Here is a 15,500-nt window from a genome sequence, read left to right as displayed (position 1 = left end):
CTGGATGGTGAACAACAAGATGGATTTCAGACTTTTGGATGGATGAATCCCAGACCAAGGCACTGCTGGACAAAGGAGGCAGAGGAACTAAAAGGGAGAGAGCTCAGAAGAATCGTTCACATTTACCATAGATTTCATAAGTTTGTTGTATAAAATATGATTTGCAGACTTCAAAGCTTAACTATCCCATTTTTCTTGCACTGAAAATTTAGATAATAAAACGATCTAAGATTGATACCTTCCTCAGAGACTTAAAGTGACTTCCAGCAGAGCTTGCAAGTGGCATCAACTCCTCCAGAACTTCACTCCTGCAGCCACCAAACCATCCTCATCCCAAGGCAGAGCAACTTAGAGCTGCACTATTCATAAATACACATTTATTTTCCATTAGAAATGCATAATTACAGCATTTAAAAGCCTTTTCCCCTAGAAAAGTAGTTAAGCAACAGTACAAACAAAATTGTTAGTCTTCTGCAAGTACAGTTTTCATTACACTGAACAGAAAACACCAGCAAAAGGCCAATACTTGCTGTCATGGGATTTTCCTCTTTTTAAATATTTTCCATTTTTTGTTATAAACACCATAGCAAATAAAAAAAAAGCTGTTTAAACAGTGAAAAATAGCTGAGCTCTGGAACTTTTCTATGTGGTAAAGCAAGTATTGCAAAGCAGCAATACACCTCCTAAAGTATCTGCAGACATTCAAAGGGCCTTTTTCACAGAAGAAATGGGTGAGTAGGAATTGAGTCTCACAGTTTGGATGCATTAAATCTCCTTCTGTCTTTCTGCAAGGGTTGGTTTTTTTCCTCTTTATTGATTTTTGTCCTGAAGGTCAGATCTTCACTGCTGTTGTGGTGCAGCTCCAGCTGAAGTAAAAGGGTGTGAATTATTCCAGGTGAGGACAACCAGGCCATGGCTGGAGATGTCTGAGGTGTGACCATTGGTTTAAGAGGTATTTTTGTCCTCTTGCACTTCATTTCTGCCTGTAGTTCACCAACAGCTCCCAATGTTCCCCAGTTCCCTCACTGAATTTGGATTGCTCCGTGTTCTATCTGCATTTCTGGCTGGATTGCTGATTGAAGGCTGTCAGTGCCCTGCAAAGGGAAACAGGACAGCAAGAAATCAATCTAAAAGTGCTTTTCACTGGTGTAACCAAGGGAATGTGAACTTGTTGTACTAATAGAAAGTTCTTGTATGTACCAGTGGAAAAATCCCAGTGCAAAATCCACCTGGATATCGGCTCTGTGATGGAGTGGGAATGGGAACACACTTACAAAGGCACCAAAAATAACATCAAGAGTCCTTCTGAAGACTAAATAGACCTTCAGGCTCTAAGGAGAAGGCTGAAATAATGCAATTATGATAAAGATTTACACAATCAGGAGTGGCACATAGGAAACAGTTATTCCCCCTCTCTTCCCCCAAAAGAACCAGCTCTAAATAAAGAAAATAAACCCTTTGTCTGGCACAACATGAAGCTGTGGAAGGGCTGGTCTCAGCTCAAGGTATGGAGAGACATTGGGAATATGGAGCTGGGCAGAACTGTGGATAAAAAGGCCACCAAGGGGATCATGGAGGAGCCAGGAGGGATTCCTGGAATGACAGAGCTGCTGAAGGTAAGGAGAGTAAAATTCCCTGTTGGCCTTGTGCTTGGAATTTCTCAGTTGCTGCAGGATATGGTCTAAAAATGCTGATTTTACCCACTGCAGTCTGTGTTTATTTCGTGTAAAATGAGAATAAAGCTACAACAGTCAACTTTTCCTCCAATAAAATCCTTCCTGCAGGCCTGATTTTCCTCACTTTCCAAGGAAGAACAGCCCTCATGACAGAATTGAGAGTAAAGACAATTGATTTCAGCTTTCAAGGGAAGTCTCCTTAAAAATTAAATTCCTCCCAGTGGGCTGACAATGCTGGGGAAGGACAATCCCACTGCAAAATCCCTTTTAGCCAAGTTACTTGGAGTAAGGAAAAGGAGCTGCTGACACAAACTCTATCCTTGGAGCTGAAAGATAAACTTAAGAACAGCTGGACTGGCTTGGAGAAAGCCCCTCACACCCAGGAAACCTTCCCCTGACAGAGCCAGGATCACAAGCACTGATAAAACTCCAAGCAAAGGGCAAGGATTTAATGATATTTCTCTGGATTTTCCTGCCCCACATTCCAGAGATCTGCTCTTGATGGATTTTCCCCCCATAAACACATCTAATATTTGCTTTATGTAACACCCTGGATACAGAATTACATCTCTGACAGTATTTCTGTTGTAAAACAGTCTGATTGGAAGTCCTGCTTTTTGCCCTCAGCCTTGGATCTGCAGGATGATCCACATGGGTGGAAACTCCTGATTACCCATCCTTCAGATTTTACTACACAGTCACAACTTATTTATTCAAATAAAAATACCAGAGGCTCGAAATCATGAAGTGTTTCTCCTAAATTAAGAAAATTTTTTTCAAATTCTTTCTCTCCATCTCTGCCTTGTTGTCAGTTATTGCACGTGGCTACAAGACTTTTATCCTGTTCAACTTCAAAGGTAATTTGGTGTTTGCTTAAACTTAAATTGTTCAATAAATTCATGCCAAAGTGGTGAATAAATCAAGTTGCTAAATTTGAGAGGACAAGCATGAGGAACACACCCAGGAAAGCTCCATGGGAGGTAAATTTAAGTATTTTCCAGGTCTGGAGTGAGAGCAGCAGCAGGAGAAACACCTCTCTCTACCTGCTGCCTGTGTACTTCACTTATTTGGCTTCATGATCCTTGTGAGTCCTGATATTCCATGACTCCATGATTTATTAATTGCACAGGACCAGCAGTGATGAAGGATTCATAAAAAATAAGGCACAATCCCTGTAGCAACACTCTCAGTGCCCAGAGCAGTCTTACAAGTGACTAAGAATAAAATCTTCAGAAGGCAAAAAAAATTCCACAAGCACTTGGCATCCTCCAGAACAGAAGCCCAGGAAGTGGGATTTGCAAAACAACCCGTGACCATCTTCAGAAAAACTTCTTACAACTGTTCTAAGTCAATTTTCTTGCGTTGTCACCAAAGCTTCAAGTTGATGACAAGCTTTTTCTAGACTCAGCCACACAACTGTTCAAACTGATTTAGAAAGACAAAAATACCCGGTAATTCCTCCACCATAGCTGAGGGGATCAAGTGTTCACTCACAGATGCTGTGGGAAATCCAGGCTGTTGATCAAAACAACTGGAAAACTGCTGTCAGGAAGGGTATAACATTTTTAATTGAAACCTCAGTCTAAAATATCCTTTTTGGCTGCATTCAGGCACGTTTCTTGCCCTGTCCTTTGCAATGGCTTTTAGCCTTCAAGGGCACAGGAAAACAATGATGACCGAAATAACTGTTCTCTAGAGGCACTGAGAAGGAACACAGAAGAGGGAGCAGGAAAAGACCATTTATATCTTTAAAAAAATTATGTAAATGATATTTTTTTATGGCTTGGAGAAAGGATCATGAAGTCCTTGTTTGTGGGTAGATATACAGGACGTGTGATAGATATTTCACTCGAGTTAAGCACATTCAGATGGTGAAAATAGAGACCTGGACATACCTGGTTGGTGGCAGAGTGGTCTGTCACCGGTGTGAGCTGCACATACTGGACCTGGATGTCACTTCCCTGGAGTGGGGATCCATCCACCCCCCCGGGCGCGGGCTCGGCCGACGCCACGGCGATGAGCTGAGCACCCTGCAGCACCTGTGGGGACAGCAGGGAGTCATAACTCGGAATTCCAGGGTGGGGCAGGCTGGAAGGGACCTCAGTGGGGCATCTCCTCAGATTAGGTCATCCCAGAGCCCCTGTGAGAGGCTGGGATGTTCCTGGTGAATGGTTCCAACAAGGGGCCATTTGCAAGAGCAGCAGGTCCAGACTCTTCCACCAGAGGACTGTGAATGACCCACATGTTCCATCAGTGTAAAACCTCCCCCTGAACCTGAGCACATATCAACCCCCTGGACTTCGTGTTTTGGGGTCCTCCCCCACCCCAAGGGATCAAGTCTTTGACCAACAGACACTGACATTGCAATGATCAGGTCTCGTAGCTGGACCCCCCGGTGGTGACATCTTTCTGCTCTTATCCTCCCTTTCTCTTCCTTTCTTTTCCTTATACATTTTCCTAAGTGTTATTTTTATGCCTATATTTCTACAGATAATAACCAAAACAGCTACTTTTATATTGTTTTATTACTATAGATAATAATAACAACCAAAATGGCTCCACGTATCTTTTCCAGTGCAACCAAATTGTTCTAAAATACACCCTACATAGATAGATAGATAGATAGATATAGATATATATAAACCCCAGTCATTCAGTGTCTGTAACCTCCTGAACCAAACCAGATCCAACACCAAAGACGGTTAAAAAAACCCCAAAAACACTTGTCCATCAGTACCAGCTTCTTTCAGCCACGTGGACATGGAACACAGGGATTCCCACACAAGGTGCTCAATCCACTTGGCCTTCTGGGATTCATAATTATGTTAATGATTATGACAAAGACTAATTGGGACAGACTGACAGGTCACTTGAGAGTGACACTATCAGTAGTGCACAGGGATGTCACTGAGTAACATTTTACTGCTGCATAAACAGGCCCAAATCCAAGATACTCCTTCTCACAGCCAAAGGCATCCCAGTGTTGACCATTTACTAGAACAATGTTTATATTTGTGTCATATATGAAGGTGTAGATTTAAGAATTACTAATTAATTCTAAGTTCCTACAGTTCCTAAGTTCCCAAAGGCTTCAAAACCAAAGAATAGTGGATCCATTTTAAGTGCTTCTTAAAAACATGCTTCTCTTTAGATTAATTTTAATTTACTTCTTGACACACAGGTCAGAATAAAATACATGTATGTAAATAATGACAAGTCCCCGCTGCCATTTTTGACATTCAGCTAGAATAGGCACATTAATTAATATTCATTTAATTTCTTTGTGCCATGAGGGATGTATTTTTAAACTACAGCATTTGACCCGCAGCGAACAAAAGGAACCTTTCAAAGGAAGGCAGGAGAACAAAGAGCAAAAACAACATTCCTAACAAAGGTTTTGCTTCCCAAAGTCTGATTTCTCAGCTGATCTGAGGGTGGGTGGCCATGGAGGAGGGGGTGGACCACAATTTCTCTGGGGAGCGTGGGAGGCAAGAAGAGGCGACCCCAATAAATGACCTCAGGGGTGTGCTCAGGATTTTATGAGATCTTGGGTGTTCTGGGATACAGTTGGCATCGAACTGCAAAGGATGCTACACTTTGTTTTTACAGGAGTGAGCAAAATTCTCCCACCCTACGGTGTTAGTGTTGGAACTGAATGATCCAGGCTGTTGGGATCACATCACATCTCTATTCATTACCTGTAGGTCTGCAATGGGGTTTTTTCTCATTTATTTCTGAACTATAAAGTTCACAATGACTGTGAGTGACCAAACAACCCCATTATCATGGAATCATGGAATGGTTTGGGTTGGAAGGGACCTTAAAGTTCATCTCATTCCACCCTCTGCCATGGGCAGGGACACCTTCCACTAGACCAGGTTGTTTTAAGCTCCATCCCCCAGTTCTTGTCACATAGAAACTGTTTTACAACAAAGGAGCCGAAAATTTCCAACAGAACCAAACATTTCCAACAGCTTCCCTGTTTTATTGCACGTTCTCACCTGCCAGTGACCTTCCAGAGCACTTGGAAAAAAAACTCCCTTTCACAGCAGATTCAGGGGGAAAGGCTTCAAATAGAAACAGAGGAGGTTTAGGTGGGATATTGGGAGGGAATTCCTCCCTGGGAGGGTGGGGAGGCCCTGGCACAGGTTGCCCACAAAAGCTGTGGCTGCCCCATCCCTGGAAGTGTCCAAGGCCAGGTTGGACGGGGCTTGGAGCAACCTGGGCTAGTGGAAGGTGTCCCTGCCCATGGGGCTGGAACTAAATGATCTTTGAAGTCCCTTCCAACCCAAACCATTCTGGAATTCTATGATTGTACCAACTGTGTCATCCCGCTGACCTGAATCTCTGCCTTTCTCTTTGGGTTTTTTACCTCCTCTCTCCCCCTTTTTTTTCTCTTTATCGCTCAAAATCTTATGGTCTGGGACATGCAAATTATTGATCTCCCAAACTTCTGTTTTTCATCCCTTCTTCAGTGAGATGTTTGCCACACAAAACTTAATAAAATTAGTCTTAATAATGAAAACCAGCCACCTTCTCTGCCTCCTTTCTTTCCATGTCAAGCTCATTTTATCCCATAACTAATTGTTCCCATTCAACATTCAACTGCCAGGGCAGGAAATAGAATTTTCTTCAAAAGATTAAAATTTAATGCTTTCTTTCAGTTTCTTCCAAAATTATTCAAACAGTTTCCAAGCATGGTTCAACACATATCACACCCTCTGCCGATTTTACTTATCACTGACAATTATTCTTTTGGAAGTTCATAACTTAAGCCTTTAAATTCCCAAACCAGATGAATATTTCAGAATAGCTGGAAATTCTTTACCAAAACCAGGCCTATTCCTCAGGCTGCTCTTTGCCAGATTGAACATTCTAAAAGACACTTTTGAACCTTTTAAAACACCTTCTTGCTACTGTTGTGAGCCCTTTTATTGATCTAGGCAAGCACAAATGTTTGCCTACCCATAAAAGGCTCAAAACCAAGACACTCTGAGAATTTGGTGTCTTTTTTCCCATTTCTACTGCAGGAATGCAAAAAAATATGATTTTTTTTTTAAATAAAGAGAGGTTTTGAATTGCTGAGTGGTTGTTTATAGAAGGTTCACTAAAAATCCTGTGGCACTGATGGCAAAACACATTCAAACAGCAAACACAGCTCCTTGAAAAGATAAACAGCTCTGCTGATAAACACCTTCCCTTCAAAAAGATAAGTCCCTCTACCTGATTCTTTCCAGTCTTAAAGTTTCCTTCACAAAGCCTTAAGACTAAAACCATCTTATTGCCAACAAAACATTTATTTAATGGATTTACAGGCTCATGGATGAGTTTATCTGGGGCAATTAGACTCTGTCTTTAGGTCCAGAACTCAAAAACTGTTTAGTCAAAAATTAATAAGTTCTTTGAAAACATCAGAGGTTTAGATTAATCCAGGTCTCCAACATCTTGGCATTCCCCAAGGAAGCTAAGGAGCTAATTCCTAAGGAAGCTAATTCCCTAAGGAGCAGGCAGTGCAGAGCCAAAAGAATGGAGTTGAATGAAAAGAAATCCAAGACTCAAGTCCAAAAGTTTAATGTTGTAGTTCTTAATTTCCCTTGATGAAGCAGAGCAAGACCCAACACAAAGAAACAAGTCCAGTGTGGAGGACACTTGCTTCACCCATTCATCCTCAAATATTACAATATCATCCTGTAAATTCAATATATAGTGTTGTGGTGTAAGGGTTTGACAGAAGCTTTGGTAACGTGAAGGTACTTTATTTAATTAATGTCCTAATTAATTTCTCTTAAAATAAAAGTGTGTTGAATTAAGGTAACTGAAAACAAAATAAAAATTATTGACTGCTCTCAAAGCTGATATCACTGGGAATTTACTGATCTACGTCCTAAAGCTTTACTTGGGGACCTTCCCTTATCCAACAAAAACTTGTACCTAAATTTGCAATTTATTCCTTACATGAAATGTGCCAATACCAAAATAAACTCAGCATAAATAAAAGCCCAACTCAGAGCAGTTCAGAGCGAGGGGAACTGTCCCTGCTGTGCAGTTCGGAGCTGAACCGTGCAAAAAGTGCCCTTAAATCTGTCAAAACCTCATCAGGGAACCCCCTGCAGAGCCATAGAACTGGGAGCACCTCCTTGACATTCCCTAAATAACAGGCAGGAAAAGTGAAATGGATTTCAGCTCTGCAGAGGGTGGAAAAATGAAACGGATCATTCCAGAGAGTGTTTTTATCAGGGGCAATATTTCCTTGTATAACAAGGAATAAACATCTCAGCTGCTTTGCTGTGGCCACAGCTCTGCTCAGCCCTGTCAGCTCCCACATTCCCTTAATGTGCCTGGAGAAACACACGGACACAACCGCAGCTACTGGGGTTGGAACTTTCAAACTGCAACTGCACCAAAATGTCCCTTTTTCTGCCTGCTGAGGTGGGGTGGAGAGACATCAGTGATGGCAAAGTATGTCTTGGTGGATGTAAACCTTCTGCATCTTCATGGAATCATGGAATTATGGAATGGGTTGGGTTGGAAGGGAGATCAAAGCTCAGAAAGTTCCACCCCCCGACACCTTCCACCAGACCAGGCTTTTTCAAGTCAGGTCCAACCTGGCCTTGATGTCCTTTCACAACACCCATTTCCTTCCCAAGAAGTCCCTTTTGGTGATCCCAAAGGAAAACATGGCTGGGAGCACCAGGAATGAGCCTCTGCCTCTGGAGAGTGACTCTGGTCAGCAGAGCTCCGATACTTCCCAGCACTGGGGTTTTATGGATTTGCAGCCATCAGGGAAATGCTGTAATAGACCCTGAGCAAAGAAAAATGAGGTGCTGAGTGAAGAACTGAGGGGAGATTTGAAAGGGAAAGTGTGGCAGAGGTTCCTGATCTTTATGAACATTCCCTGCACAAGGTTTTTTTTAAAAAAGAAAAAAAAAAACCAGAGAAAAACTCCAAAGAAGCAATCCCCCCAAAAAAATCAAACCAAAACAAAGAAAGAAAAACACAAATAAAATATTCTGTGGACTTTGAAAACTGTTCACATCTAATTTGAGAAATAAACTGCAAAACATAAGGTGCAGAAAAAGATCAAATTAATATATATTATGTTATCTTGCATTAAAAAGCACCTGCTCTCACCATCACTGTCCCCCCAAGCTTTTCTTAAGCACAGCTCAGCTAAAAGAAGCCATTTTTTTCCATGTACAGTATTTAAAAACACAGAATATTTTTATATGCATTATTTCTGTCCAGGTTAAATACAACCTGTGTAAAATTAAGTGAACACCAACAGACAAAAGTGAAGCTATTAAAGGTGTCTCAGACTTTCACTGGGTCTACAACTCTTCCAGGGCAAGGTGAGGGTCCCTCAAGAGCCCACCGGCTCCTTGAGAAGTGGTTGGTGTTGAACATCATCAGGGTAATTTAAACTTTATCTGGGAATTTTTACAGGCTGAAAGGGATGCCAAGTTAATTAGTGAGAAATAAAAGTCCAAATCAAGCTTTGCATCATGTGATCTGAATACAAGGAGATACAGGAAATCCCGGGTGTAGGAAGCTCACATGGTCATCAGCAGCGTTTGATTTTAACTCAATATCCCAGATGGACAGACAGGGATGTAAAGAAAAGTCATGGAAGGAAGAGGGATTGTCTCAAGATGCTTTGGAGTCACATCCCAAGAAAGCCAAGCAGGGCCCTTCCTTTGACTTCTAGTAGGGATGAGCTCAGGCCTTGAAAAAAGGATGTAAAATACACCAAAACCAAACCCAGAGTTTCACTGAAAATCCACTTTAAACCAGCACATGTGCAAGACTTAATTATACTTAATTGGCAGTTTGAGAGCAGATGTAATTTCAGTAAAAGTGACTTGGTTATGTAAAGAGGAGTTACCTCATCTAAACTCACTGTATCAAATCCTGGGGGATGTTTGGAAGGAAGGAAATCTGGATCATCTGACTCAGCTTTTGTACCGAGATCCTCTCAGTGAAATGGAAACTTCTCAAACAGCTTTGGGGTTCACTGGCAGCTCTTCTCAGACGCTGAACTTCCCAAAAACAACCCCCAGTTTGATGTCAGTTGTTCCACAAAAGGTGCTCTGATGTCCCTGCACCTGCCAGAGCTCCCTGAATTAGGAATTTGGGTATTTCCTGCCCACCTTCCCTGGTTAATCAATCTCTTCTCTGGTGAACCCATGGATTATATCACATGAACTCCACACACATATGGGAATGGGACTGCCAGGTAGTCAATCCACCCAAAATTCTTCCATATATCCCCATAATCTTTTGGCAAGAAAGGAAAAAAAGAGTCAGAAATACATAACTAAGCATTTCTGCTCAGCCTTCTGTGTTCTGTTACAGCTTGTAAAAACTCTGGAGTTAATTCAATCTGAGAACAGTAAATATTATTCAAATCTCATGGAATCATGGAATCCCAGAGTGGTTTGGGTTGGAAGGGACCTTACAAACCACCCCCTGCCATGGGCAGGGACACCTTCCACTAGACCAGGCCGCTCCAAGCCGCATCCAACCTGGCCTTGGACACTTCCAGGGATGGGGCAGCCACAAATCTACATAATCCCAACATTTTGTGAAGAAACAGCTCAGTGTCAGCAGCAAGTAGGGTAAAATCAGGGAACTACTTCCAATAGGAAGATTTTTCGGAGTGGGCAGTTCCATCTCCCCATGATAATCCACTCTTGGAGCAGTACTAAAGAAGCTTTGGCTTCCATGGTTTTTTTCCAGCAGAATGTTATTTTTGGGTTTTATTCAATGTACAACTGAGTGCTGTTAAGAAATGGCTGGATAGTTCAGAGCAAAATACTCCAGTGTCAAAGAAATCTTCCTGAAGTGGAGCTGCCGAGTGCAAAAGCTGAAGGAAGGAGTGAAAGCCGAGTGACACAGACTCCTCCAAGTGACCAGCACGGCCAGAGGTCACCCCAGTGGATAAGGAACGTGACTCACACAGCATCTGGCTGTGGGAAATTTGCTGTTGTGACATAACCCAGCCAAGAGGGAGAGGATCTTTCCCTTCTGAAGGACTGCCTCCCTTTACATTTTGCTGTGGCAAATCCCTGCTACTCCAATAAATGTAAACACGGCTTTAAATGTCACCCTGCTGGGCCCATCCTCCAGGCTCCAATTCCTGGCGGGATTAGTTATGCTCAAAACAAAAGGTCAGGAGAAATGCTGAAGGACTTTGAGCATTTACTATGAAATTCTGCTCAAGTCTTGAGGCAATTTCAGCAGAAGGAGCGTCCAACCCTTTCATAAAAAACTTAAAGGAGGATTTGGACTCTTAGTGCTGATGAGAAGGTCCTTCCCTTCCAATGAGGCTGGTAGTAAATATGCCACTTAAAAATAGGAAGAGCAGATCACTGAGGATCTCCCAGAATCACACAAAGCTGTTATTTTGCTTTCAAATGTCCAAACCAATTCCTCACTTTGCCCTCGGAACGGTGATTTCACTTTGATTCCAGAAAGAAAAGGCATTTGGGGGGAACTGCAAATGTTTACATCATAACTGGCAGGGATTTTTTTTTTTAAGTTCTAGCAAAATAACATCTGAAAGTTTGACTCTTGTAGCCAGGGTAACAAAACACTGCTCCTACTGTACACGGCAGGATCCCATTAACTTGGAGAAATATGGATGGGGAAAAAAAAGCACGAGCGACAACGGCTCGTCCACAGAGGGACAGAGAAGTTCTAGGATTGCAATGCTCAGGAAAAGTCCTAAGGAAAAGCAAATTAATATTCTCCCTCCTCCACTTTAATTGTGGAATGATGTAACCAGCTCAAGTTCTATCCATCAGGATCAGAAGGACGTGATGGATTCAAAGGAAAAGTAGGAGGAGGATGGCAGGAACAACCCCAGCGAGGAGCCTGGACTATAAATCAGCAGCTGGAGAAAGTTCTAAGCCAGAACTTGTCAATTAAAGAGCACTTAAATGAGAAAACAGTGCTCTGGAGAATTACCTGAATTACATTAATAAGTTGCTTAGAGAAACTTGCACCAAAAAAACCCACTGTGGATGTAATTCCTGAAAAAAACATCCCAGGGACAAGAAAACATGGCAACTTGAACAAGTTAAAGAGCACATTTGAACCCTCAGGGGTTTTTCCCCCACCTAAGGGAAGATAGTCCCAGATTTCACAGAGAGAGAAGGCATCCAGAGCTTGGAACTGTCTGTTGTCTTTAGTTTCCCTTTTCCCCCCCAGTCCCATGGCAGGAATGACGGAGCTGGGAGACACCAGGACACGAGGAGTTCTCTTCATGTCCTAGTGGGTATGTCCTTGTGTAAGGGGAACATGAATTCCAGAATTTTGGCTAAAAATAAACATGAAATGGCTGGTTTTTAGAATGGAAAACATATGACAGAACACCTGGACTTCTCCAAATACTCCTACAAAAGGTTACAGGATATCGGTAGGAAAGGAATTAAAATACCCAACTATAGCTCTAATCTTGGCTTTTATCTCCTAGGAAAGTTCACTTAAAAAGAATCCAAAATAATAGGAGCTTTATCCACTTTATTTCAATTATTGGCACTGAAAAGGCAAGTGTTGCTGTGAACTGCTCCGTGGGCTCCAGTGAGGACCAAACCAAGAGCAGATGGGATGGATATTAAATGTTATAGATCATGTTCCACCTCAGCAAATCTTATGTTTGATGTCATTCTTTTTTCAGAAAAGAGTTCCCAAAGAAAAGCAATTAGGAAAGATGATGGATTTCCTTCATGGAGGTGGATGTCCTTACACATATGCACTGTCATTTTTAAAACTATCATCTTTCTGACAGATTTAATAACCTCAGACCACCACAAATCACCACTCCCTGACTTCCACCAAGGTTCACAGATAAGACATGAATTATATATATTTTCTCCACCTAAAGCCACATCATTCCAGGCACCAGAAGCTGCTCAGCACTGGAGCTCCACATGTGCTTCCCTTTAACCCAGGCACTAAGTGGCCAAATGTTTCCAATCCCCTGGAGAAAGGCTTGGGAATTGGTGCCTCTTTCACAGCAGCCTTTGGGATGATGCAAACAGCCTTTCTCTAATTTCAAGTCATAAAATGAAAATGAATCCTACCAGAGTGTCACTTTGTTTGCCTAAGTTGTGTAGTTATGGAGCTGCACATGATACTTTCCCAATTTTCCAAATGAATTCCTGGTTACTGGATTAATTCCCTCCTTTATTTACTTTTCTCAAGTAGCCCAACATGTAAGAATTACACAAACCCTTAAAAAAATGTGGGTTGCCAGCTACATTCCACGTTGAGAACACAAATAAAATGATTTTTAAATAATGTTAAAATGATGGTGATGATTTTTAAATAATTTTAAAGTGGTGATTTTTAAAATCCTTTTTTATTTTCTTTTTTTTGCTTCCACATACCAGCTCTGCACGGGAAAGCATTCCCAGAGAAACTACTATTTTAGCAGATAACCAAAACTCTGCTGCTGGAAATGGGAACAAAGAGGAACAAGAAGGGATTTGTTTATCCCCTTCACTTCCTGCACTGCTTAGAAAACTGCATCGAGTCATTCTAACCCCATTAGGTAACACATCCACCCTGTTCTGCCATAAATCATTAAAATCTCTTTGCTTTGGGGATGGAAAACAATTGGCACAGTAGTTGAGTGCCTGTTCTCCCCTGGGGATTGAACTCCAACCATATGTGTGTTGTCAGGGCAGTTTTACCCTTCCAGAGCATCTCTCCAAGGTTCTGTGCCGTCGCTTCTTTTCCCCATCCGTGTCCGGGGAGATCCATGGCTGTGGGATGGAATGAGAGGAACCAGCCCAGCAGTTCCAGCCCTAAATCCCAACTTTGCTGTAGAGCTCAAAGTTTCACCTATGTGGAGCTCCCAGACACCAAGAGCCTGTGCTTGACCCTCCCTCTGACTCTCCCTAAATATATATTTTGCTACCAGCTGAGCCTCCGGGGCAGCCAAAGGTCTTTAGCATCGATGCAAATGCAATCTGGAGAGGGAAATTAAGCTTTCCCATCAGCATTAGCATTTTTTAAGCTGCATTTTTGAACCCCTCTCAATTTTTTTCCCTGGAATATGGAGTGTGAATTTGAAGCAGACATCAAGGAGAGTTTGGGACCCAGAAGGATTGTTTTCTTACAGTTCACATCTGCTTTTCCCCAACATGCTGCCAGTTCTGGAACTCCCTTTAATACCCAGCTGGGATAATGTAAAACTAGTCTATAACCTGAAATAAATGCTAGAAGCACATATTTGTGTTCAGCAATACTTGTACAAATTAAGCTCAACTTGACTAATGTTCTACCCACTGAAAAGTTTCTATCAATGAAGAGGAGGAGGGGGAAAATCCCACCCAAACCAGGCCCTGTGTGTGTGTGTGTGGCCACAGATTGGAAACCAGAACTAAAGCTCAGCAGAGCAGCAGAAAATCCTGCTTTTAGAAGGTTAAAATGATTTCTTTTTGCAATCAAACCCTGAGTTCTTCAAGCAAAGCCATTTAAAATGTGGTTTTCTCACAATGTCAGGAAGGAATTATCAGGTGAAAATCTTCTCCCCTGACCAACTCCAAACTCTCCTCTTTCTAATCCATGGGAAGTACAAATGTCTGGTAAGAAAATTGTGAATTAGGAAACTCCTCTGGAGTGTGCAGAGGAAAATTGCTGAACAAAGAAAGAACAATTGTGTATAAAAGATGTATAATTGTACAGAAAACCATCATCTTTTGGCAGCTTTGATGAGCAAAACATAAATCAGAAGTGGGGCAGCAATAAAAGTGAGAACCTGATAATGTTATCCCAGAGGGAAGGAGCACAGGGAGGGTCCTTGACAGGGATTTCTGAGATGTTTCAAGAGGGGCAGTAAAAGTTATTCCTCCCCCAGCCCATTAAGGAATGAATTATTCTGCCTCAGATTCCCAGATTTTTATTCACACAATAATTCCACACCCTCAGCCTGAGCCTGACTCTGTCTGGCTGCTCAGAGAGAGGAATAAAGGCTTCAAATGGGTTCAGCATTTTAGGAAATAAAAAACCCCACATTTGGAGTTGATCAGCTCTGGTCCTGACACAAATTATGGCACTTCCAGCCCTCACATGGTTTCAGACACTGCCTTGGGAGTGTAAAATGCCAAGACACAATTAATGTAAAGATTTCTTAGAGCATGTGCTCATAAAAAGCATTTTTTTCATGTCTAACACAGAACATGCTATTTTTTCCTCTTAGAAGTTCAATTTATTAGACTCCAGAAAAAAACAGATTAATAAGACACACACCTGGATTGACCCTGAATCCCCAGATAATCAGGATATTCTGGAAATACTTATAATATTTAAAATATGTAAAACAGTATTTCTGGAAATATTTATAATTTCTGAACACCCCCCACGTTCTTTGAAGCCTGTTCCTCTCCTGGTTCCGACACTGTCCTCTGGAACAATTTAGAGGAAAATCCAAGTTATTTCACAACCCCCATTAAATCCAAATTTCACACTTTTTGATGCTTTCTAGGAGAGAAAGGGAAAATGGAATTTAAGAAGGAGGTAATAAGTGGTATTTAAGCATTTGTAATATCAAGAAGATAAAAGCACAGGGAAGAAAGAGGTAAAAGCCTCCCCAAGGAGATTTACACCTTTATACCAAGGATTCCCTCTGATATTTTTATTTACCTACATATTGTTTTTTCCTGTGTATTTCAGGACATAATTCCTTTCATATTTTCACTTAGAAATTAGATCACACAAAGCACTGTACAGTAAATAAACTGACAAAATTAGGAAGGAAACAGCACTGGAAAAGATCAATTTAATTTTTTCCCCCCTTTTAACTGTAGTCAGATTAAA

At 41.6% G+C, this 15,500-nt stretch overlaps 1 protein-coding gene across 3 annotated transcripts in view; it reads right to left on the bottom strand.

Moving 5' to 3' along the window:
* Positions 1–360: 360 nt before the first annotated feature.
* Positions 361–15,500, bottom strand: part of BANP (BTG3 associated nuclear protein) — a 115,406-nt gene continuing 100,266 nt past the window's right edge. For all 3 annotated transcript variants that reach the window (XM_064671013.1, XM_064671015.1, XM_064671014.1), the window contains 2 exons: positions 3,572–3,715; positions 361–1,094 (listed from right to left, as the gene is read on the bottom strand). In XM_064671013.1, coding sequence (XP_064527083.1) covers positions 1,023–1,094; positions 3,572–3,715 — 216 coding nt within the window. In that variant the 3' untranslated portion in view covers positions 361–1,022. The remainder of the gene's footprint in view (positions 1,095–3,571; positions 3,716–15,500) is intronic.

Source organism: Pseudopipra pipra, chromosome 14 (genome assembly GCF_036250125.1).
Source record: "Pseudopipra pipra isolate bDixPip1 chromosome 14, bDixPip1.hap1, whole genome shotgun sequence".
Lineage (NCBI taxonomy): Eukaryota > Metazoa > Chordata > Aves > Passeriformes > Pipridae > Pseudopipra > Pseudopipra pipra.
Note: the sequence above shows the minus strand (reverse complement) of the source record. Positions and strands in the feature narration are given on the sequence as shown.